This window comes from Oncorhynchus kisutch, linkage group LG3, assembly GCF_002021735.2.
Source record: "Oncorhynchus kisutch isolate 150728-3 linkage group LG3, Okis_V2, whole genome shotgun sequence".
Taxonomy (NCBI): Eukaryota; Metazoa; Chordata; class Actinopteri; order Salmoniformes; family Salmonidae; genus Oncorhynchus; species Oncorhynchus kisutch.
This window is the reverse complement of record NC_034176.2, coordinates 38,195,849-38,222,623: the sequence shown is the minus strand read 5'-3', so window position 1 is coordinate 38,222,623 and position 26,775 is coordinate 38,195,849. Positions and strand designations below refer to the sequence as shown.

At 42.1% G+C, this 26,775-nt stretch overlaps 1 protein-coding gene across 2 annotated transcripts in view; it reads left to right on the top strand.

Moving 5' to 3' along the window:
• The window catches only part of LOC109882399 (lysyl oxidase homolog 2B), a 67,241-nt gene that overhangs the window by 37,301 nt on the left and 3,165 nt on the right, over positions 1-26,775 (top strand). For both annotated transcript variants that reach the window (XM_020474504.2, XM_020474499.2), the window contains exons 5-13: positions 6,907-7,123; positions 16,627-16,810; positions 19,673-19,824; positions 21,668-21,835; positions 22,911-23,076; positions 23,388-23,628; positions 24,286-24,401; positions 24,812-24,948; positions 25,271-25,382. In XM_020474504.2, the coding sequence (XP_020330093.1) occupies positions 6,907-7,123; positions 16,627-16,810; positions 19,673-19,824; positions 21,668-21,835; positions 22,911-23,076; positions 23,388-23,628; positions 24,286-24,401; positions 24,812-24,948; positions 25,271-25,382 (1,493 nt within the window). The remainder of the gene's footprint in view (positions 1-6,906; positions 7,124-16,626; positions 16,811-19,672; positions 19,825-21,667; positions 21,836-22,910; positions 23,077-23,387; positions 23,629-24,285; positions 24,402-24,811; positions 24,949-25,270; positions 25,383-26,775) is intronic.

Sequence of the window (26,775 nt, the reverse complement as noted above, 5' to 3'; positions counted from 1 at the left end):
CAGCAAATGTATCTAACTTAGTGACAACCGATGTGACATATTCAAAACACTACTATCAGAGCTTATTTCAGTGTGAAGACCAAGATTTTGTTGTCATACTGTATATTGTTTGCATGTACTCAAACAAGAAAGGAACACCAATGCAAGTTTTATATGTCAACATGAATCAATACATGACAAACAGCATACTGTAAGTGTAACAGTATAGACTTTACACCCGTCCCCTCGCCCCGACCTGGGCGCGAACCAGGGACGCTCTGCACACATCAACAGTCACCCTCGAAGCATCGTTACCCATCGCTCCACAAAAGCCGCGGCCCTTGCAGAGCAAGGGGAACCACTACTTCAAGGTCTGAGAGCAAGTGACGTCACCGATTGAAACGCTACTAGCGCGCACCACCGCTAACTAGCTAGCAATTTCACATCGGCTACATAAGCGCACATACATTAAATATGCAAACATACAGTAAATATATTTTGCATATGCAAAGGAAGAAAAATAGTCCTATTTGTACTACTGTACTGTACAGTATGTTAGATCAATTGTACGGAATAGATAAAGAAACTGTCAAAATACAGTAAAATCACAATCATGGGGCAAGAAACAAATACTGTTGTTTGGTCCCGCCACAGATTTTCATCAACATCACACGCGATATTCTCCATGGCCAGACAGTGGGGGAAATATCTTCTGGCATGACGCATCCACCCTTGACAGGACTCTGCTGGAATGTCACCACAGGCCTCCTCCATTGCCTGGAGAAGGGCCATACCTTAATGGGGTTTGCGACCATACACCTTCCACGCCATGCTGAAAACAACTCCTCAATGGGGTTGAGAATTGGCAATATGGTGGGAGATAAAGAATTGTAAACCTGGGATAGGCATGGAAGCAGTTGCTGACCTGAGTAGCCCGATGGAAACGTATTTTGTCCCAAATTAGAACATACATTTGCTGCTCAGCATCACCTGGCACTCTCTGCTCTGGGTGAAAAAGATTGACATGTACTGTAAGGTGTTCAGGAAATTAAGGAGATGGGCAGTGTTCTATAGTCCACCGCATGGCGGTGGATGACCCCATTTGAGGCTCATGGCTGCGCATATGGTGACATTTCCCCCGCAGTGGCCAGGTACAGTGCATTAGGAAAGTATTCATTTCCCTTGACTTTTTCCTCATTTTGTTACGTTACAGCCCTCATAAATCTACACACAATTCCCCATAGTGACAAAGCGAAAACAGGTTTTAGAAATGCAAATGTCAAAAAACAGAAATCCCAAATGTTTCTCCATGAGCTCAAAAGGGAATGAGGTATCATGAATAAAGGCAAATCACCTGGTTGTGACGGTATTCCTCCTGAGGTCTGTTGAGTTCTACTGTTACTTCAAATGATTAATACAGCCGTTCACAAAGGTTCATTTGGAAGGGATGTAAGTACAGCACTAATTTGGCTTTTATTTCAAAAAAGCTAAGGACACCTCCCAGTGCTCTCACTGTTGCCCTCTGTATTTGATAAACACAGATATTAAACTATTTTCAAAAATGATGTTGTCCCGTCTTGAAACGTACTTACCCAAATGGGTAGATCTGGACCGAAGGGGGTTTGTTAAAAAAACGATTATCCTCAGATAAACTCTGTCGTTTATTTCATATCTTACATGCTTCGTCAGAAACCAAATCTCCTTGGGCAGTTCTATCTCTCGACGAAGAAAAAGCTTTTCATAGACTAGAATGGCCATATCTTTGGGCATTTTTGGAACATATGGGAATTTCTGTAGTTGCATGCTTCCCTTGTTACAAAATGTATATGACAAGGATAAAATTAACAAACTTGCAGATGGGAAAATACATGGGACCATCCATAACAAATTTTAAATGGTATTTTCAGGCACTAGCATTTCATCCCATCCTAAATTGGTTTAGACATGATTCTTCAGTCCCCTGGCTGAGTATAGAAAGATATGGCGTCTCCTATTGCCCTGGAAGAGGTGGTCTTCACTGATATATCCCTTAAACAATGTAAACTATGCTTTTGTCCTACTATTGCGCACACAATTTAAATTTGATGCAAATCAAAATGTCATGCCCATACTCCTTTCACAATAACCCCTTGCGATCTGGAGGGTGGCCTTTTGCATCGCCCCCAATGGTGTCCAAATATGGAATCCGTACCCTTGCCGATGGTGGTGGGTGACTGACCAGCAACCCTAGTTGCTAGGGCAGATTGTGGGTACAGTCCATGTTTTATAAACATATACTGTAATTTGAAATGGATAATGCACCTGTAAGCCCCCCAACAAAAAATAACAAAACAAATAACAATTAAATAAGAGTTCTCTCATAGTGGAAATTATGAACCTATGTGGTTTCTTTCACACCCAAATATGCTACTGAAACTTTAGGCCATTATTCACCAAACGTACAACTCACCAGAACGTTAACCTTCTTACCCTCTCGCTGTGGATAATTTTTTTTATTATTATTGGTGCTCCACTTTATCGGATAGAGAACATATTTGCCTTAATCAGTGGTGTAAAGTACTTAAGTAAAAATACGTTAAAGTACTACTTAAGTCGTTTTTTGTGGTATCTACTTTACTTTACTATTTATATTTTTGCCAACTTTACTTTTACTTCACTACATTCCTAAAGAAAATAAAGTACTTTATACATTTTCCCTGAAACCAAAAAGTGCTTGTTACATTTCGACAGGAAATTGGTCCAATTCACACACTTATCAAGAGAACATCACAGGTCATCCCTACTCACTCTGACCTGGCGGATTGAAACATATATCTCGAGCTTAAACAAGACGGATTTTGATGGGGATTTACTTTTAATGCTAATTATATTTCCGCGGGACGCGGACATCAACTCTAGGGGGTTAATACAGAGCAATAATACAAAAACATCCTGTATTCTGCTTCACATCACACAATCTCTTAGAATTTACAGTTTTTCTCAATACTACAAAAAAAATTTAAACAATGTTGTCGATTTTCAAAACAGAGTCTGCACGACACACAAATTTCTGGCCTTTTGCAAAACATTAAATGCTTGTCCAAAATGATGTTGCCTTCTCAAAACAGAAATACATTCATCAAAACGATATTATACAGTCAAAATTGCAGATAGTGTACATTCATCAAAAGAACATGTCTGCCTTCAAAATGATTAATGCAACGATACTTATCTCTTGAGTCCTAGCAGACAAAACAGTAAGATAGTCTGTCTCTAAAAAATCTCAGTAAATCAATACATTTTCGTTGCAGTCACTAAATCATGATGATCAAAATTGGAAAAACAACTATCTAAAGGTGCTGAATTATGGGCAAGTACTCTCCTTTTATGCATACTTCACCAAACAATTTCATACACATTAAATCAAATATTATTTCTGCTTTTAAAAATCTTTTCTTTTTAAAATCACATTGTGTGAAGGATTCATTTATCGGCGTCATCACAATAGTAATAAGGAAAGATGAATACAATGGAGGACGTGAGGAACGCAACTAATATGAGTGCATAGGCCTCAATCCACACCAAAGCAAAGCTCCATAATGGAGGGTCACAATGTCGAAGATGATGACTTAGAAGTAACCCAACTTCATTCTCTACATCTCTGAATGTCTGCAATATTGTAAAAAAAAATCATGAAAATCATCAACCATTGCCTAGATGACATTTGTATTTAAAGTCATTTTCTTGCCTTACAACCTGACCTTAAGATATGCAAGTCAGGTACTAAAGCAAGAACATTTCTGAAATTCTGTAAATGTATTTGATCATAGGTGTTCTGCTATAGAAAATTGCTTGTACGCGATTGAGAAAAACTGTAAATGACCTTCCCCCCCTTTGTATATATACTGTGTATACCGGATCAGTGCATTCCTTAAAGTAGTCGTAATGGGGTACTGACTTGGCTGGGGAAAGATCTAACTCTTACATACACGTGGAAACCTGCAGAGGAATAGCCAGCGGTTATTAATCACTCAAACCTTAGCTCTCGCCTCTAGATCTGAAGCAATCTTGAATATACTGTCTCGGGAGGGGTAGAGAAGGAGAGAAGTTTCCTCTTAAGTAGACACAGCACAGCAGCTCCCTACTTTCCATCTCTCCCGGCCTGCACCTGGTTTAAACCCATGAAACATGCAGATTGTTTTTATAGTCTGGCATTTGGTCTAGGCGGTGGCACACAGCCAATGTCTACAGTTATTTCATAATCCAAACTTTGCCTCTGCTCAAATGCCTCTGTATGCCCTCTAGTTTAACGTAGCATATTCCAAATCATTTGGAGGTCATAAGGGTTGAGTACACATCTTCCAGATGCATGTCATCCGTGCTGTGGTATGTTTCATTTAAAAAATGCATCTTTCAAAATAGATGATAGCACCTGCAAACTTTCAAGCTGATGAAAAGTACACCGTAAAGGAGTTACTGTAATCTAAATACAGTATCAAAGTGAGTACTGTGTAATGACATACAGTACAATACAGTAGAATTGACTGTATTGTACTGTAAAAAAAGTAAATGCTACCATAATCATAATACATTAATGAATGGATGAATTAATTAATTAAATTCATTGGGGGGACATTTCACAGTATTTCACCTGAATTACATGGGGATTGGTGCAAGCGGGTTTGGCTGCTAGGTAATGTGCTTACACATTACATCATATCAATTTTAGATCCTTTGATCCTTAGATCCTTTGAACTACCTTTGAACTTCTAGAAGCCGTAACAAAGGCTTTTAAACTGGCAGCAACAGCAGTGCAAAAGAGACCAAAAGGACATGACAAAATACTTAAGCAATAAATATTTAAAACTTGCTGCCATTCCAATCTGGCCCTTATATTTTAGAAATTGATGGTTCATTATAACCACATATGAGTTAAATTGGTACAGACTCACACTAACAGTTGCAACAAGGCATGCCTCAAAATATAATAATGGTATTGTTGTTTCTGGCTCATTATCATATTTCGAGGTGTGCCTTATAAGAGGCGTGCATTGACTAGTGGTCCAAAAAAAATGTAAAAAAAGACGGTATTGTACTGGATTCTGTAGGGTGGAGATACAGAACCAAAACATTTCTGCAGCATTGAAGGTTCCCAAGAACACAGTGGCCTCCATCATTCTTAAATGGAAGAAGTTTGGAACCACCAAGACTCTTCTTAGTACTGGTCGCCAGGCCAAACTCAGCAATCAGGGGAGAAGGGCTTTCATCAGGGGGGTGACCAAGAACCCGCTGGTCACTCTGACAGAGCACCAGAGTTCCTCTGTGGAGATAGGAGAACCTTCCAGAAAGATAACCATCTCTGCAGCACTTCACCAATCAGGCCTTTATGATAGAGGGGCCAGACGGAAGCCACTCCTCAGTAAAAGGCACATGACAGCCTGCTTGGAGCCAAAAAGCACCTAAGGACTATCAGACCTTGAGAAACAAGATTCTCTGGTCTGATGAAACCAAGATTGAACTCTTTGGCCTGAATGCCAAGTGTCAAGTCTTGAGGAAACCTGGCACTATCCCTACGGTGTAGCATGGTGGTGGCAGCATCATGGGGATGCTCTGGCTGTGGGGATGTTTTTCAGTGCCAGGGACTGGGAGACTAGTCAGGATCGAGGGAAAGATTAATGGAGCAAAAAGCAGAAAGATCCTTGATGGAAACCTGCTCCAGAGTGCTCAGAACTCTGAATGTCCATCAGTGGCCCAGCCAGAGCCCGGACTTGAACCCGATCGAACATCACTGAAGAGACTTGAAAATAGCTGTGCAGCGATGCTCCCCATCTAACCTGACAGAGCTTGAGAGGATCTCCAGAGAAGAATGGGAGAAACTTCCCAAATACATGTGCATGAAGCTTGTTGCGTCATACCCAAGAAGTCTCTAGGCAGGAATCACTGCCAAAGGTGCTTCAACAAAGTACTGAGTTAAGGGTCTGAATACCTATGTAAATGTGAAATTTCAGTTGTTTTTAGTTTTTTTAAATCCATTTTGGAATAAGGCTGTATCATAACAAAATGTGGAAAAAGTCAAGGGGTCTGAACACTTTCCTTTTATTTGTGGAAATTCTTTGGAACAGATTTCGTAGATTAAAATCACTTGGAGCTGATTTGCTTGTGCTTTTGAAGTCATTTATGTCCAATAATTAAAACTAATATATTTAAAAACAAAACGTGTTTTTCTTGTTGCTTAGAATAAAATCACTGCCATTTGGGGAACCCTGATTTACAGTATGCTGCAGTATAATGCTTTCTCAGTATTTTATTGTTGATAATACCCCACATTACTGTGTAAATTACAGTTTTCCATTAAAGCGTAGCAATAGATCACTGTTCCAAAACAAACATGCGATTGCTTTTTCGGTCCTTTTCCCCCCGAAGTTCTATTTTTCCATCCTACACTCACAACTTCTGTATGTCCCCCGCAGTCTCAATGGCTTAGAACGCTGGCTTTGGATGGGTTCCAGACAGTGAGCGGCAATATTCTTTATCCAGGTTCCAAATGAAAAACCAATGCCGTGTGCGTGTCTCCTCCTCTTTAATCTGCTTTCATGTACACCTCTCAGACATGTGATATAGACGCAGGATGAGCACACGCTGTTATGCCCTAAACGTTCATTAAACACTTTGGTTGGCTAACTATTAAAAAGGAAAGGAATGGATTAACATCCATACAGGCCTGGAAGACCTCAATTAACCTCACGTGTTGTTCACATCCCAGACTAAACATGCACATCTGTATCCTAATACTGAACCCTTTGTCATCGGATATGCCTTGTTATTTACCCACTGGCTCACTATATACAGTTATGTTTGCTGCTGTAGTGTATAGGTGTTAGGGAAAAAGGGATAGCAGCCTTGTGTACAAAATGTTGTTATTTGACTATGTGTTCCCTGTGTTCTCAGGATGTTTGCTCGCAGGAGAAAGCCCTCTTACTGGGATTACTCTGTCAACTGCACTGGAAACGAGGCCCACGTGTCAAGCTGCAAGCTGGGCCATGCCGTGGCAGCAAAGGCCAATACCACCTGTGGTGGGGGCACGCCCGTGGTGGTCAGCTGTGTGCCAGGAAGAGCCTTCTCCCCAACCCCCATGACAGGCTTCAGGAAGGCCTTTAGACAAGAGGTAGGCACCACATACATTTATTTTTATTCTATTGGTTGCAATCATTTTGTATAATAATTTAAATTGGAAAAACTCTACGTTTTGAACCTGGCATTGTTTTATGTATTAGTTCATAAACCCTGTGCCATGGAATCGGCACATCGAAAATCTCTTCCCAAATATTTTGCAACCTGTATGGCACAGCTGGCAATTTTTGGGTTCTTAAATTAAACCGGTATACTTATTTATTTGTCACAATTTTCTTTCACCAATTTTGATCTTTAATGTAGGGCCGACATACAAGTTCCTTATGTTCTCTCCCTTCCACTTGCTTCTTCCATTTTTGCGGTAATGCTGCAATCAGTTGGTTATAATTTTGGATATAGCAGACATTTACATATATGTTTGTTAGCTGCATGTGTGACAACTTCACCAGTCCTATTTATAATACCATTAACAAATATTATGCCATTTTCCCCCCTCAAAATAATGTTAAAAAAATAATAATCTAATTATATATTTGAGTTTAGTCATAATATTTGTTGTAATATTCATCTGTCTGGTGGATTAAAATAAAATGTCAAACTAGGTTTATATGACTTGTTTAAAAAAATAGTGATATTCTGGAGATGATTTAATTTTCAAATAACCAAAGTGAGATGTTGTAATCTGAATAAAGGGAAAAGGCCAGTTTTGCCAGCACGGAGTTACTAAACCACTGCATTCTTTCTATAGAAATGTAATCACAACACCGGATATAGCCAGACCTATTGACTTGACTGGGGATACCTGTTCTAGTGATCTATTTCTATTATTCAGTCAGATTTCTGCTGTGCCACTGCTGGGCTATGGCAAATAAAACATACAGTAGATAGGAGAAATACTGTAGCTGTGTGGGTCGAACTATATTCTGTCAATATGAGTGTGTTAATTTATCGCTGATCTGAATAATCCTGTGAGAGATCGATGGACAATGTAGTTTTCTGAGGCGCATTACTAAAAAACACTGACACTCAGAAACACTTTAGCTACTTGGCTTTGTTAAGCCCATCTGCAGTTTTGTATGTTTACTGTCAAGTGATTCATCATCATGGACTCAGGATCTGTGGGAAGGAGATAATTCATGCTGGTCTAATGAAAACATCTTGTGGGAATCCCACGTCTATTTTGCACATCCAAGTGCTGTACAGATGTAGGATCTTAATTTGCACTAACTATTTTGACTCAACACATAAGCTGCTGCTACTGTTTATTATCCATCCTGTTGCCTAGTCACTTTACCCTTACCTACAGTATATGTACATTACCTTCTATATTTTTCTCTCTGCATTGTTGGTAAGTAAGCATTTCACTGTTAGTCTACACCTGTTGTTTACGACTAGTGTGAATTTGAATTTGATCACCTTGTTGCAAGAGAACTTTAAAGCAATGCAAGAAATGTCAAACTTGTAGTGTATTGGAGGTTTAAAAAGCTTCTGAAGTTTGTCATTTCCACTTTGAAATTTCAGACTTGATTTTCCTTTACGAAAAATGTATCAAAATGTCCATTAATTTTAATCCACATAATAATTCACATTTCCTGTTGCTGCAGAAATATTTTCCTGCTGTAGCAAATTGGCTCAAATTAAGATCTTACATTAGAATGCATGCCTGCCTGCTCTGTCACTTTCCACATCTCAGTGTTTTGTAGCGAGCTGTGCATAACCAGAGACATCCCATAGGGTGTGTCCCAAATGGCACCCATTACCCTATATGGTGCATTAATTTTCACCAGAGCCTAATGGGCCCTGGTAAAAGGTAGTGGATTATAAAGGGAATAGGTGGCGATTTGGGACGCAGTATATTACCATTATACATGTTTAGCTCTGCCTCAAGGCTGTCCAGATCCAGAGTACATTTCACAACAGCTTTATCTAATAGCTGAACCAAATGACCGGGATTGCAGTTGAAATTACATTAAAAGTACATTGTGCAAGTGATCAATGCTGCTTGATATTCTGAACAAATTATTAAAACAATTGTGAAGATATCCACAGACCTGCGACGACCGATGCACGCTGTCTTGAACATGCAGCTTTATATGATTACATAGGAAGAAATGTATAGTTACAGTAACCTCAAAATGTGATCATGAAAGTGTTACTCATTTAAAGGTTGAATGTTGCATTAGTTTGTAAGATAGCCTTAACTTTAGGCTTTTTACTGTATTTCAAAAGTAATATTTAATATCAACATTTAAAGGAGATGTGCATTCGTAAAGTATTCAGATCTCTTGACTTTTTCCACATTTTGTTACGTTAGACTTATTTAAAAAAAATATATATATATATATTTTTAAATGTCCTCATCAATCAATTTCCTCAAACAGGTTTTTCGAAATGTTTGCAAACATATTACAAATAGGGCCTCCCGAGTGGCGCAGTGGTTAAGGGCGCTGTACTGCAGCGCCAGCTGTGCCATCAGAGACTCTGGGTTCGTGCCCAGGCTCTGTCGTAACCGGCTGCGACCGGGAGGTCTGTGGGGCAACGCACAATTGGCCTAGCCTCGTCTGGGTTAGGGAAGGCTTGGCCGGTAGGGATATCCTTGTCTCATCGCGCACCAGCGACTCCTGTTGCTGGTGTGCAGTGCGCCCTAACCAAGGTTGCCAGGTGCACAGTGTTTCCTCCGACGCATTGGTGCGGCAGGCTTCCCGTTTGGATGCGCGCTGTGTTAAGAAGCAGTGCGGCTTGGTTGGGTTGTGTATCGGAGGACGCATGACTTTCAACCTTCGTCTCTCCCGAGCCCGTACGGGAGTTGTAGCGATGAGACAAGATAGTAGCTACTAACAATTGGATACCACGAAATTGGGGAGAAAAAGGGGTTTAAAAAAAAGTATTCAGACCCTTTGCTATGAGACTCGAAATTGAGCTTAGGTGCATCCTGTTTCCATTGATCATCCTTGAGATGTTTCTACAACCTAATTGGAGTCCACCTTTGGTAAATTCAATTGATTGAACATTATATGGAAAGGCACACACCTGTCTATATACAGTGCCTTGCGAAAGTATTCGGCCCCCTTGAACTTTGCGACCTTTTGCCACATTTCAGGCTTCAAACATAAAGATATAAAACTGTATTTTTTTGTGAAGAATAAACAACAAGTGGGACACAATCATGAAGTGGAACGACATTTATTGGATATTTCAAACTTTTTAACAAATCAAAAACTGAAAAATTGGGCGTGCAAAATTATTCAGCCCCCTTAAGTTAATACTTTGTAGCGCCACCTTTTGCTGCGATTACAGCTGTAAGTCGCTTGGGGTATGTCTCTATCAGTTTTGGACATCGAGAGACCCATTCCTCCTTGCAAAACAGCTCGAGCTCAGTGAGGTTGGATGGAGAGCATTTGTGAACAGCAGTTTTCAGTTCTTTCCACAGATTCTCGATTGGATTCAGGTCTGGACTTTGACTTGGCCATTCTAACACATGTTTATTTTTTAACCATTCCATTGTAGATTTTGCTTTATGTTTTGGATCATTGTCTTGTTGGAAGACAAATCTCCATCCCAGTCTCAGGTCTTTTGCAGACTCCATCAGGTTTTCTTCCAGAATGGTCCTGTATTTGGCTCCATCCATCTTCCCATCAATTTTAACCATCTTCCCTGTTCCTGCTGAAGAAAAGCAGGCCCAAACCATGATGCTGCCACCACCATGTTTGACAGTGGGGATGGTGTGTTCAGGGTGATGGGCTGTGTTGCTTTTACGCCAAACATAACGTTTTGCATTGTTGCCAAAAAGTTCAATTTTGGTTTCATCTGACCAGAGCACCTTCTTCCACATGTTTGGTGTGTCTCCCAGGTGGCTTGTGGCAAACTTTAAACAACACTTTGTATGGATATCTTTAAGAAATGGCTTTCTTCTTGCCACTCTTCCATAAAGGCCAGATTTGTGCAATATACGACTGATTGTTGTCCTATGGACAGAGTCTCCCACCTCAGCTGTAGATCTCTGCAGTTCATCCAGAGTGATCATGGGCCTCTTGGCTGCATCTCTGATCAGTCTTCTCCTTGTATGAGCTGAAAGTTTAGAGGGACGGCCAGGTCTTGGTAGATTTGCAGTGGTCTGATACTGCACAGTGCTCCTTGGGATGTTTAAAGCTTGGGAAATCTTTTTGTATCCAAATCCGGCTTTAAACTTCTTCACAACAGTATCTCGGACCTGCCTGGTGTGTTCCTTGTTCTTCATGATGCTCTCTGCGCTTTTAACGGACCTCTGAGACTATCACAGTGCAGGTGCATTTATACGGAGACTTGATTACACACAGGTGGATTGTATTTATCATCATTAGTCATTTAGGTCAACATTGGATCATTCAGAGATCCTCACTGAACTTCTGGAGAGAGTTTGCTGCACTGAAAGTAAAGGGGCTGAATAATTTTCAGTTCAGTTCAGTTTTTGATTTGTTAAAAAAGTTTGAAATATCCAATAAATGTCGTTCCACTTCATGATTGTGTCCCACTTGTTGTTGATTCTTCTCAAAAAAATACAGTTTTATATCTTTATGTTTGAAGCCTGAAATGTGGCAAAAGGTCGCAAAGTTCAAGGGGGCCGAATACTTTCGCAAGGCACTGTATGTTCCCACAGTCGACAGTCAGAGCAAAAACCAAGCCATGAGGTCGAAGGAATTGAGCTCCGAGACAGGATTGTGTTGAGGAACAGATCTGGGGAGAGGTACGAAACATTTCTACAGCATTAAAGTTCCCCAAGAACACAGTGGCCCCCATTATTCTTCAATGGAAGAAGTTTGGAACAACCAAGACTCTTCCTAGAGCTGTCCGCCTAGCCAAACTAAGCAAACGGGGGAGAAGGGCCTTGGTCAGGGAGGTGATCAAGAACCCCATGGTCACTCTGACGGAGCTCCAGAGTTCCTCTGTGGAGATGGGAGAACCTTCCAGAAGGACAACCATTTCTGCAGTACTAAAGGCCAATCAGGCCTTTATGGTAGAGTGGCCAGACGGAAGCCACTCCTCAGTAAAAGGCACATGACAGCCCGCTTGGAGTTTGCCGAAAGGAACCTGAAAGATTCTCAGAAACAAGATTGTCTGGTCTGATGAAACCAAGATTGAACTCTTTGGCCTCAATGCCCAGTGTCACGTCTGGAGGAAACCTAGCACCATCCCTACGGTGAAGCATGGTGGTGGCTGCATCATGCTGTGGGTTTGTTTTTCAGCGGCAGGGAAATGGGAAACTAGTCAGGATCAAGGAAAGATGAACGGAGCAAAAAGAGATCCTTCATGAAAACCTACTCCAGAGCGCTCAGGACCTCAGGCTGGGGTGAAGGTTCACCTTCCAACAGGACAATGACCTTAAGCACACAGCCAAGACAATACAGGAGTGGCGTTGGGACATGTCTCTGAATGTCCTTGAGTGGGCCAGCCAGAGCCCGGATATAACATCTCTGGAGAGACCTGAAAATAGCTGTGCAGTGGCACTCCCCATCCTACCTGGCAGAGCTTGAAAGGATCTGCAGAGAATAATGGGATAAACTCCCCAAATGCCAAGCTTGTACTGTCATACACTAGAAGACTCGAGGCTGTATTTGCGGCCAAATTTGCTTCAACAAAGTATTGAGTAAAGGGTCTGAATACTTATGTAAATGTGATGACTAATGATGACTAATGTCACGGATCCCTCCGGAACTTTCATCACGCACACCTGTCTCCTATTCCCACTGATTAGTATTTGTATATATGTGCCTTTTGGTTTCCATGGTCTTGTCGATTATTGTTACAATGGCCGTTGGTGCGTGTGAGTACCTGTGCTGTGTTTTTTGTGTTTCCATTAGATAGATAGCTAACAGTACGCTTTAACTATGAATGAAAAATACTTTCTTACAAAATTAGAAATGTGTAATATCTGAAAATGAGGCTAGCTGGACTATCTTACCCGTATACATGGATGGATGTTTCTCCCTCTCTGTCATGGATGCCATGGTTGCCTTAGTTTGAAGATGTAATCCAAAGATTGGTGTTTTATACAGGTGTTCGTTTTTCAACTCTGCATATTTGCATTCAAATGCCAGAATCTTCTCCATCTCCTAAGCTATCATACTCTAATTCCACTGTGCATTCCACTGATTTCAAAACTCAGTCCTCCAGAAAGTGGAGAGCAACAGCTTTGCAGTTCTACTACGTTATATCTTTCAACAAGCTGTGTTAGAAAGGATTACCTACACATACTGACTAGCTCATGTTATAGACAGAAGCATGCTACATGGCAGACCAATCCGAACTCATCTCTCGGCATGTCCAGCCCACCCATTATCTCAGCCAATCATGTACTTTTCTGTGGCTAAACCAACTAGGCTCGTAATTTAACAATTTTATTTGTATTTATAGATGGCATACACGTGTGTTATTACGGCACATGAAAGTTCACATGTTCCAGAAGGCATTTCTGCCCAAAAAATGCATTTTGATGAAAAAAAAACCTGTTACGTTCAAATGGCTCTCCTGTGAAGTAGTGACGTGCGACATAAGTCTAGTTTCCTGAAATGAGTCGCATATGGCCGACCGGTGGCTTCAAAGCCTCTCAATGGCCAATATATAGCAATAGCAATCCAGGGTTTATATACCTCACTGGTTGTTAAACGGTAGTGACGAATGTGTTGATATAATGGTAAAAATGTCCAAATTCAGCTTTTAACAACCAGAAAATCTCAAAAAAAGGTTATGCAAGCCAACACATTAGGCGATAATTAAGAGAAGTGATTGTGTCAAGCGAAATTATATCAAACGTTTTACCCTTGCAATATTAATATGTACAGTCACATTCACCGTGATTGTCTGAAGCGAGCTATAGAGTTCCCAGCTTGCGAAGCCTCATTGCAATTGGTTATTCCCCATCATTTGCAACAATGTCATTGACCGTCATCACTATCTTTCCTTTGCTGTACCTCAAACTGTTGTGATTACCAGGTGAAATAAACATTTATGAGTTGATTTTACTCCTGGCTCAGAGTTTGTCTGGGCAGTGTCTTAGCATCACCCTAAAACCTACTCAGAGTGTTTTTTGTTTTAACTTCTTATGGCTGGTGGGCAGTATTGAGTAGCTTGGATGAATAAGGTGCCCAGTGTAAACTGCCTGCTACTCAGACCCAGAAGCTAAGATATGCAGATTATTAGTAGATTTGGATAGAAAACACTCTGAAGTTTCTAAAACTGTTTGAATGATGTCTGAGTAGAACAGAACTCATATGGCAGGCAAAAACCTGAGAAAAAAAGAGAGTTAGCTGCATTCCTTTTCCTTTCTAAAGACAAAGGAATTGTCCGGTTGGAATATTATTGAAGATTTATGTTAAAAACATCATAAAGATTGAATCTATACATCGTTTGACATGTTTCTACGAACTGTAATGGAACTGTACCTGCACCTCATGAATTTGGATTTGTGAACTAAACATGCGAACAAAAATGAGGTATTTGGACATAAATGATGGACTTTATCGAACAAAATAAACATTTATTGTGGAACTGGGATTCCTGGGAGTGCATTCTGATGAAGATCATCAAAGGTAAGTGAATATTTATAATACTATTTCTGACTTCTGTTGACTTCACAACATGGCGGGTTTTCTGTATGGCTTGTTTTGGTCTCTGAGTGCTGTACTCAGATTATTGCATGGTGTGCTTTTACCGTAAAGCTTTTTTGAAATCTGACACAGCGGTTGCATTAAGGAGAAGTATATCTTTAATTCCATGTATAACATTTGTATTTTCATCAACATTTATGATGAGTATTTCTGTAAATTGATGTGGCTCTCTGCAAAATCACCGGATGTTTTGGAAGCAAAACATTACTGAACATAACGCGCCAATGTAAACTGAGATTTTTGGATATAAATATGAACTTTATCGAACAAAACATACATGTATTGTGTAACATGAAGTCCTATGAGTGTCATCTACTGAAGATCATCAAAGGTTAGTGATACATTTTTATCTCTATTTCTGCTTTTTGTGACTCCTCTCTGGCTGGAAAAATGGCTGTGTTTTTATGTGACTAGGTGCTGACCTAACATAATCATATGGTGTGCTTTCGCTGTAAAGCCTTGTTGACATCGGACACTGTGGTGGGATTAACAACAAGTTTATCTTCAAAATGGTGTATAATACTTGTATGTTTGAGGAATTTTAATTATGAAATTTCTGTTGTTTGAATTTGGCGTCCTGCACTTTCACTGGCTGTTGTCAAATCGATCCTGTTAACGGGATTTCAGCCGTAAGAAGTTTTAAAACCGGTTTTAATAGTCTGTGACAAATATCAAAGATAAACAGCACTGGGTTTGGTTAAAACTCTCTTTGGGAGACCAAAGGGTAGCTGTAGATAGATACATTCTCCAGTAGGAGGTGCTGCCCAGTCTATTTTTCTGATAGTGGATATAATGTTGATGATCTGACGTTGTTTTAAAGGTACGAATTCAACTTATTTTATACAAGGTTTGTCTATGCTGAAATTTGGTTACCATGATGACATAATCCTATGGTTGAAATGTCACCCTCAAAACCACAGTTTACATTGATTACTTTTTCCAAATCAATCCAATGTATTTTCTACGTAGATTCCACGTCACAATATATTGACAAATGATGGTGAAAGCATTATTTTTACACTGAAGTATTAGGATCCTGAACTAGTTGAGGCAGAAGCCTTGAGGCAGAATAAGACTTCGCTGTGATGCCAGAGTTGTTTGGGCACACTGCTAATATGGCACACTGCTAATAAGCTAACTCTCTAAATTTGAGAATGCTATTCCTGTCCCTGCTTTGGTTCAAATTGTCAATCCCATTTTCAAAACCATATTTCCCTCTTTCCCTGCCACAGGTTCACCTAAGAAATATTCAGGCATCACTCAAATACTTACTGCTTTCAAATATGTAAACATTCTATGATGGCTTTGGTATTTTATGTTTTTCAGATACCTATTTAGAATAGTATATGTATACTGGGAATAAACATAGGTTATAGTTTCCTTTTTTGGTATGGGAACACAAACCACAAATCAGTGTCAATCCCAAACTGCATGCAAACACTTATGCATTGCTGTCTGTAATTACAAATCGGAGTAAATAAGATACGGTTATGTTACTAATGTGTCCACTTCCAATTTGCCAAAACTGTAAATGGGAGTAACATGTACCACTGTGTAAACTTGGAGCCACCCAGTCTGTAGCCTCACAGCCCTCACTCAATCGTTATTCTAGCTTCTCAGAAACTCTGGGAAAGAGCCAATTCAAAAGGGAGTTTTGTAACTCTTTATAGATGGCAACCTCTAGACAGTTATTTATTTCTCTATAAGGAATCATTCATTTATGGAAAGTTGAACTCTGTATTTCTGCTTTTTGGACCAGTAAGGTCTACTTACTGTACCTTCTGTTGTCTTTCATATTTCAATATGTGTTCATGTGACTTAATGCATATGCCTTGCTTTGGGTGTTCGAATAACTCAGCCTACTATGAGTCTGATCTCCCTCTTGTTCCTGCAGCAAACGTTGGTGCGTCTGCGAGGTGGGGCCATCGTAGGGGAAGGTCGTGTGGAGGTGCTAAAGAACGGCGAGTGGGGAACCATCTGTGATGATAATTGGAGCCTCTTGTCAGCCACGGTGGTGTGTCGAGAGCTGGGCTTCGGGAGTGCCAAGGAGGCCCTGTCTGGTGGTCGGCTTGGACAGGGTAGGGATTGGAACTCAGTCCTACTTACAATAACAGTGCCAATCACAACATTACATCTGGCCAAGTACATGATGGGCATTCCAACATATTGGTCAGACTAGCAGTGGACTGGGCTGAAGATGAAGTTGACTATTATAATGTTTGATCTATGTAAAAGGTCTTGAATAGATTAAAAACACACCTTTGTTATTACATAGGTCATCAAAATCAGATTAGAGGTCATGCAAGTTTGTCTGGTAATTTTTAGAGTAGCTGTCCAAGAGTATTGGGTTTGTTTCACCATTTTCAATCAACAGTCAATCAAACAACATTGGCCTAACTGCGCAAAGTCTGAGTAGATATCTGAGATAACCACTTGAATTCCTGGAATACAAAGAAACATCTACATGAACAGCTTCATTGTGTACTGTAGCTTTAGAACTACATGTGTTCACCAAATTTTGCAAAGGGAAAATGTCCAAAAGATCTAACAGTCTGTAATACTATCCCTTATTTGCCGACTTTTTGAGCCGTCACTAACCCTGACCTGAAAAACAGGAAGTCTGCTGGAGGACCGGATCAGGCTGGGTTATAGAAATGGAATGGATCAGTTAAACCTGTTATTTGTTCTCTGCAGTTCGGAGCCCATATTCATAAAGCTTCACAGGGTAGCAGTGCTGATCTAGGATAAGTTTGGCCTTTTGGATCATAATGACTGAGATAACATGAAAAGGGGGGACCTGTTCCTCGATCAGCATTCCTACTCTGATTCTTTGTGAATACAGGCTCACTGAGTCACAGTGAGCTGAACAATGCAAGGCCATACTTGCCATATTCCAGGACTGTAATTGAAAGGCTGTAGTGAAGAGAAATACTATATTTAAAGAGTACATCATGTATCCACTCCCTTATTCTAGACCTCGTCTTTCCCTCCAGGGACATGGGCCCTGCCAAAACGAGGACATACTATTTACTGACCAGTTTTCTCTCACTCAGTGTTACCTGCGGGGATATTAGTTACCATGGATGTTTTTTTTCTGCAGAGGCAGACCAATAACGGAGGCCCATATACAGTAGGTATCGCTGACTCACAGTCAAAATTAGGTAACTGTAATCGTTAACATCGGCAGGGCTGTAGTGGAGCGGGTCGAGAGTTTCACGCTCCTTAGTGTCCACATCACCATCGAACTATCATGGTCCAAACACACCAAGACAGTCGTGAAGAGGGCACAACAAAACCTTTTCCCCCTCAGGCCTCAGGGGACTGAAAAGATTTGGCATGGGTCCCCAGATCCTCAAAGTTCTACAGCTTCACCATTGAGAGCATCCTGACCGGTTACATCACTGCCTGGTATGGCAACTGCTCGGCATCTGGCCGTAAGGCGCTACAGAGGGTAGTGCGTACGGCCCAGTACATCACTGGGGCCAAACTTCCTGCCATCCAGGATTTATATAATAGGCAGTGTCAGAGGAAAGCCCATAAAATTGTCAGAGAATCCAGTCACCCAAGTCATAGACTGTTTTCTCTGCTACCGCACGGCAAGCGGTACCAGAGTGCCAAGTCTGGGACCAAAAGGCTCCTTAACAGCTTCTACCCCCAAGCCATAAGTCTGCTGAACAACTAATCAAATGCCCACTGGACTATGTACATCATCCCTCACCCCCCCATTTGTTTTGCACACTTCCACAACCCACTGTTTATTATCTATGCATAGTCACTTCACCCCTACCTACTTGTACAAATGACCAAATGAACTGACCTGTACCCCCGCACACTGACTTGGTACTGGTACTCCCTGTATATAGCCTCGTTATTGTTGTTTTATTGTGTTACTTTAGTAACACAGGGCTTGTATAAGCAAGCATTTCACGGTAAGGTCTACACTTGTTGTATTCGGCGTATGTGACAAAGTTTGATTTGATTTAAATGTGTCTTTAAATAATTCACCTATTTTCAGTGAGGCTGAAGTGAAGGGCCATGCTCTACCAACTGAGCTACACGGGACACTATAACAGGGTTGAAAGGAATTGCACACTGCTGTTTTCCGAATAGGTACAGCTATTATTAATTTTATCTCTGAGCTAGTCCACACAGGCATGAGACTGAAAAAAGGAGTAGTAAATTACAGAATAATGGCACATTATGGAACATGGAAACAGCCGATGGGCTAAGTTTCAAATGGCACCCTATCCCTTACATAGTCCCTACCTTGACGAAGAGTAGTACACTATATTGTTGCTGTCTGATGAAAACCTCTTATCTCCAAAACAGGAACTTTTCAAAACATACAATTTTCCCATTAACAAACATTTCTGAAAAATTTGGAGTTTCTTTTTATAGATTTTTTGGGGTCCTGGAGTCCTGACATGTTCAGTGTTCATTGAAGGGAGTTACTGCTTATGTATAAAAGTAAATTAAATCGGCAAACATTTTATTACAAGGTTTTCATCAGACAGTGACGATATGGGTGCCATTTGAGAAGCATCCAGAGAGAATTCTGGACTGGCTGTTCCTTTTGGAAAAAATATTTTCCCCACATGATTTACTCCTGTCAAGGAGAAAGGAACACCATCTCTGTATCTAAGGCCTCCAGGAAAATAAGTTACAGAAAGACACATCTTAATAGCAGACCAGCTAGAACAGACATGAAAACATCCTCTTTGACCTTCAATAATGAAACTCCCATGAGCTTGTTGACTGAAACACCAAGTCTTGGACTTAGATTCACCACAGTTCCATTTACCTGTCAACGTGGAACCACCCCGTTTTTTTGGCCACACGCAACTGTTGTTTTAGCTTCCCTGAACATCTGGGAAAGAGTCAACTCCAAGAGTCTCTGCCCCATCTCTTACCAGTATTATTCTCCTTTGTGTGTTTCCCAGGCATGGGCCCAGTCCATATGAATGAGATTGAGTGCTCTGGCTTTGAGAAGTCCATCACAGAGTGCTTCTTCAACAAAGAGTCGCTGGGCTGCAGCCATGAGGAGGATGCAGCCGTGAGGTGTAACGTCCCAGCAATGGGTTTCCAGGAGAGGGTGAGTGTCTGTGTGCTTGTGTCTGTGTGCGTGTGTGTTAGCCTGTGCTCTTTACCTGACTATCTTTAACGGAGACTTTACAATGGGGAGAACAAGTATTTGATACACTGCCGATCTTGCAGGTTTTCCTACTTACAAAGCATGTAGAGGTCTGTCATTTTTATCATAGGTACACTTCAACTGTGAGAGACGGAATCTAAAACAAAAATCCTGAAAATCACATTGAATGATTTTTAAGTAATTCATTTGCATTTTATTGCTTGACCGAAGTATTTGATACATCAGAAATGCAGAACTTAATATTTGGTACAGAAACCTTTGTTTGCAATTACAGAGATAATATGTTTCCTGTAGTTCTTGACCAGGTTTGCACACAATGCAGCAGGGATTTTGGCCCACTCCTCCATACAGACCTTCTCCAGATCCTTCAGGTTTCGGGGCTGTCACTGGGCAATACGGACTTTCAGCTCCCTCCAAAGATTTTCTATTGGGTTCAGGTCTGGAGACTGGCTAGGCCACTCCAGGACCTTGAGATGCTTCTTACGGAGCCACTCCTTAGTTGCCCTGGCTGTGTGTTTTGGGTCGTTGTCATGCTGGAAGACCCAGCCACGACCCATCTTCAATGCTCTTACTGAGGGAAGGAGGTTGTTGGCCAAGATCTTGCGATACATGTCCCCATCCATCCTCCCCTAAATACGGTGCAGTCGTCCTGTCCCCTTTGCAGAAAAGCATCCCCAAAGAACGATGTTTCCACCTCCATGCTTCACAGTTGGGATGGTGTTCTTGGGGTTGTACTCATCCTTCTTCTTCCTCCAAACACAGCGAGTGGAATTTAGACCAAAAAGCTCTATTTTTGTCTCATCAGACCACATGACCTTCTCCCATTCCTCCTTTGGATCATCCAGATGGTCATTGGCAAACTTCAGACAGGCCTGGACATGCGCTGGCTTGAGCAGGGGGACCTTGCGTGGGCTGCAGGATTTTAATCCATGACGGCGTAGTGTGTTACTAATGGTTTTCTTTGAGACTGATCCCAGCTCTCTTTAGGTCATTAACCAGGTCCTGCCGTGTAGTTCTGGGCTGATCACTCACCTTCCTCATGATCATTGATGCCCCACGCGGGGAGATCTTGCATGGAGCCCCAGACCGAGGGTGATTGACCATCATCTTGAACTTCTTACATTTTCTAATAATTGCGCCAACAGTTGTTACCTTCTCACCAAGCTGCTTGCCTATTGTCCTGTAGCCCATCCCAGCCTTGTGCAGGTCTACAATTTTATCCCTGATGTCCTTACACAGCTCTCTGGTCTTGGCCATTGTGGAGAGGTTGGAGTCTGTGGACAGGTGTCTTTTATACAGGTAACGAGTTCAAACAGGTGCAGTTAATACAGGTAATGAGTGGAGAACAGGAGGGCTTCTTAAAGAAAAACTAACAGGTCTGTGAGAGACGGAATTCTTACTGGTTGGTAGGTGATCAAATACTTATGTCATGCAATGAAATGCAAATTAATTACTTCGAAATCATACAATGTGATTTTCTGGATTTTTGTTTTAGATTCCGTCTCTCACAGTTGAAGTGTACCTATGCTAAAAATTACAGACCTCTACATGCTTTGTAAGTAGGACAACCTGCAAAATCGGCAGTGTATCATATACTTGTTCTCCCCACTGTATGTGCTGTTCTCATCACTATAGTCAATAAGATTGAACATTTTCCTACAGTACATTTCTTTCTTTCATAACATATAAACATTGTATAGTGCAGTAATGGACAAAGTAGTATTCCTATTGCTGCTATCTGTGTGTTTGTAGCTAAATACCTCTCATGTGTCTCTCTGTGCAGCTGCGTCTGAGTGGGGGACGTAACCCAAACGAGGGGCGTGTGGAGGTGCTGGTGGAGAGGAACGGCTCCCAGGCATGGGGTACGGTGTGCAGTGATGGCTGGGGCACCATCGAGGCTATGGTCGTGTGCAGACAGCTTGACCTCGGCTTCGCCAGCAATGCCTTCCAGGTGAGAAACGTTTTTTTGAAATGTCTATTTATTGAACCTTTATTTATACAGGTAAATCAATTAAGAACAAAGTCCTAATTTTGACGACCTGTCCGAACGTGCAGCAGTGCTCTCCGCAGCATTACAGCACTGTACAGAAACCCTACTGAAAAAAGGTCATCAGGCTGTTGTGAATCAAAAGAATTCCTTGGCCCCCATACCATGTAATCTGTCCTTTTGACATCAATTCTGTTCCAAATGACAGCTTTCCCAAATTAGGGCCCTCATTCAGTCTTCTAAAACTGTGTGTGTATGTCTCTAGTTGCTAAGGGTGACAAATACCTCCTCTGGTGTTGTAGGACCGTCATCTCTTAACTGTTTGCACCTGAGAAGCATTACACAGACCTTCCCATCAGACAACAGTATTTGTTGTGTCAAATGGATTTTTACTAGACTGCTTGATAACAGTAATAGTGGGTTTGGGAAATCTCTGTAAACCTTGGAATGGTGGAAATGATGGTTGCTATAGAACAGAGATTTATGAGGAATGATTACTGTTACTCCTGAATTACAATATAACACAACGTATGAATACAATTAGACCTTGTCTACTTTGTAGTCTGTAGTTGGTTTTAATGTTTGTGATGGCTACACTTCAGGGATAAATGAACAGTGCCACTAATGCATAGCTAGAGAGATAATGAACAGGTTGCCCCCTCTTGTGGTAAAAAAAAATATATATATATATTTATATTTAAAAAAAAGTTGTTAATTTAGGGGGTAGATCAGCTTTAATGTTGCAGATAGATACCAACCCTCTTGTGGTTGGTAGAAAAACTGCTTTGCCCATACAGTATGTCTTGCTATCCTCCTTGAATCCATAGTGAATGTGAATACTACCGGTACATTTTTCAACTCATTTACACTTACTGGTATCTACCTACATGTACTGTTGAATTATCCAACTACTTATTTGAACATATACATATAATAATATATTAGCATAGCAAACACAACCTATGACAAAATTCCACAAATTCTCTGTCTGATCTCAATCACTCAATGACTGCCATCATGCTGTGTTCCTGTCCTGTAGGAGACATGGTACTGGCCAGGGGAGGTGAGTGCTGACCCTGTGGTGATGAGTGGAGTGCGATGTTCTGGCACTGAGATGTCCCTTTCCCAGTGCCTGCACCATGGACCTCATCTTACCTGTCCTAAAGGAGGGGGACGCAATGCTGCTGGAGTCTCCTGCTCAGAGAGTAAGAGGGAACTCATACTGTCTTTTCCTCACAGTCGTCTGCCTGGACTAGATGTCTTGCATTGAAAGAGGATGATTGCTTGCATGCTAAAACATGCATTTGTCCCGCCTGGCCTACTATGACTTAATGGCTATTATAAGCATCCTTCAGGCTCATCCTACCTGCAATCTCATCTTTCAATCTTGTGAGTGCGGATCTGTAACATTGTAATTTCCGTAGTCAGCAGGACGACACGTTACAGTAAATTGTGAGGATAAAGTATGGTCTGATTTCGAACCTGTAACCGCCACAACTCCCTGCTCTCCCCTCAGCTGCCCCTGACCTGGTGCTGAACCCCCAGATAGTGGAGCAGACCACCTATATGGAGGACAGGCCCATGTTCATGCTGCAGTGTGCCTATGAGGAGAACTGCCTATCCACCACCTCCAGTGAGACCCCTGCCAGCTCTCACCGCCGCCTGCTGCGCTTCTCCTCCCAGATCCACAACAACGGACAGTCTGACTTCCGTCCCAAGGCTGAACGCCACTCCTGGGTGTGGCATGACTGCCACAGGCAAGTAGCTCCATGGATTTTCCTGTCTGTTTGTCTGTCTGTGAAATTGTACGATCAATTTCCTTTTTTTGTTGTTGTTTAAATTGGTGATTTATTAACCTCACAGTTGTGTCGCTCGACAGGATTGGTTATTTTAACACTGTTTGGAAATAACTGTCGGAAGCAACAACAAAAAACGATATGTTTAGAGAAAGTTCCACTGAACGTTTTCCATTTCCATAAGTTCTCTGCCCTGTAATTGACCATGGACTGAAATGTCTCAGATGTTTGTGGTCAAGGCATTGGATGAACTGTGCAATGTTGGCAGCTTCACACAGTCACCAGCTCTGCACACATCAAACCCTTGGTGTATCCTCAGGTGGCCAAGACATGACAGCATGCAGTGGCGCTCCAATCAGCCTTCTGCCAACGGCCCTGTGGGATTATACATAGAATCACTAAATATATACCATTTTTAAAATACATTTTTTATTTTCGGTTTCTTTGGCCTTGGTGCCATGTGTTTCAACAGTGTCTCGAGCTCTTGTATAAAAACCTATCTGCTTCAGAGAGAATATACTAGGCACCTCACTGTGATTGCACTGTGATTGCACTGCGATTGCACTGCGATTGCAAACTAGAGGTTAGTTGAATAAACGTGTCTCTCTCTGTGTCCAGCCATTATCACAGCATGGAGGTGTTCACCCACTACGACCTGCTCAGTCTCAACGGCACCAAGGTGGCAGAGGGACACAAGGCCAGCTTCTGTTTGGAGGACACCGAATGTGAAGAGGGTAAGAGCCTGGAGGGTGCCATTTGCATCCCAAATGGCACCCTATTCCCCAGTGCACTACTTTTGACCGAGGCCATGCAACTTCCCCATTCATGCCACCCTCCGGCAACCTTTGACCCTTTTTTACACTATTATACCAACCTGAACCAAACTGCGTCGTTCCTTTCAGCCTGGTTCCAGTAACTATGGCAGATGTGTAAATAGGCATTCTCAGTAGGTTTGGCTACGCTCTGTTCAGCTCAGTAGTGTGGAAAGCCCTCGTCTACTCGGTGTTCCTCACTCCAAGCGGAACATAATACAGCCTATATCCATCCAACTCTGAGCAATAGCCCAACTGTCACTCACAAAAGCATCCATCATGCAAAAGTATGTGGTTACCTGTTTGTCTTTGATTGATTATAACTTTGGCAGGTATTGAGAAAAGATATGAGTGTGCCAACTTTGGGGAACAAGGCATCACTGTGGGCTGCTGGGATACGTACAGACATGATATTGACTGCCAGTGGATCGACATCACAGACATTAAGCCCGGAGATTACATATTCCAGGTAAGTGACTTTGCTGGTTACATGCTGTAAACTCCCAAATGGCAACCTATTCCCCATATAGTGCACTACTCTTGATAGGGCTCTGGTCAAAAGTAGTGCACTATAGGGAATAGGGTGCCATTTTGGCCGTAACCAAAGTCATGCCACCACTATTATTCTATGTTATCGATTGAGGTTTTCATGTAGTATGCAAACTATGTATTTTGTTAGTTGTAGAGTTGGATTGGCTTCCTCGTCATCTCCATGTTGGACTAGTTGTCTCTGCCAGACACTTTTTAGATTGTCAATATGGCCACTCACAGCATTTGCCTCTGTCCCACAGGTTGTTATTAACCCTAACTATGAGGTGCCTGAGTCCGACTACTCCAATAACTTCATGAAGTGCAGATGCAGATACGACGGCCACCGTATATGGATGTACAGCTGTCATAATGGTGAGGCAATGGTGCACCAAGCATTGGTAGAGCGACTGTTTTACATCAGACATTCTGTGTTACTGCATTGTTCCACCACCCTGCTTGAATTAAAAGATCATTTCACTCATAAATGAAAGTTAGATGTTTTCAGAAGTAGACTAATGTCAAGATATATTGACCCAGCTATATGCCATTCATTTTTGGTGGAGGCATACGCAGTTGTTGGATCTACACAACTGCTGTCGTGGGTGTTATGTATGTTACTGTATGTTGTAATGGTTTACGACAGTGTGCTGCTTTACGTATGAATGGGTTGTCAGAATGAGTGGCACATGTCATAAAATGTCAGAGTGATGTATTCAGTCCTCTACTGTAAAACAACCTGGCCCTGAACGGCGAAAAGTGCACCTTTACAGCTCCGGCCGTTGAGTTTGTGGGAGTCCGCCCACTCATGTCGAACATTGAAGTCGTCCACTGCATCCCAGAATCTACCTCAGCCTCTCAGGTGGCCTCATTCTTGGTCATGACAGCCTTGTACCTCCGGTTTCTGCCCCACTACTCTCAGACCACAGCGCCCCTTCGCCAGCTCCTCAAGAAGGACGAGCCATGGGCCTGAACACGGGCCTGCTCAGACGCGGTCCGCTCACTGAAGAGCCAGCTCACCACAGCCCCAGTCTTAGCTCACTTTGACCCCGTCTGCCCCACCATTGCCACCTGTGATTCCTCAGCTGGAGCACTAGGAGCTGTCCTCTCACAGCTGCAGAATGGCATTGAGAGGCCCATCGCCTTTGCTTTGAGGGCTCTGAGCCCCACTAAGTAACGGTACTCTGTGGTCGAACGAGAAGCACTGGCCTGTGCTTGTCGTGCGAAAAGTGGTACCTCTACCTATACGTCCGGCTGTTCACGCTCCGAACTGACCACCAGTCTCTCACGACGCTACTGTGAGCCTCAGGAACTGGCCACAAGCCACTTCGGCTGCACAGATGGGTCAACCACCAAGTTCTCTCTGGGGAGGGATAACATGGTTGCAGACCTCCTCTGACACTCCATTGACACTCCTACTCTGATTGTCTTGCCAGACGACAAAACAGAGCTCGTACAAATGCCCTACGCTCCCCTTCAGCCAGCCGTGTCAGGAACTGAGAACTGAACTGGAGGAACTGAAGCAAGCATCGGAACAGGACCTCACACTGTCTACCCTGCACACCTACATACGCACTGGATGGCCAGCACGTGTGCCGGAAGAGCTGGTGCCTTTTGCCAGGGTGAAGCACAAACCTTCTTGCTGGGAAGACGTCTGTGGCTCTCGAGGGTTGTGCATTGTGGTCCCGAGTAGCCTGCATGCGTGTGTTCTATCCATAGCCCACAAAGGTCACTTGGGCATAGTGAAGGTGTCGAGACCTTGTGGGGT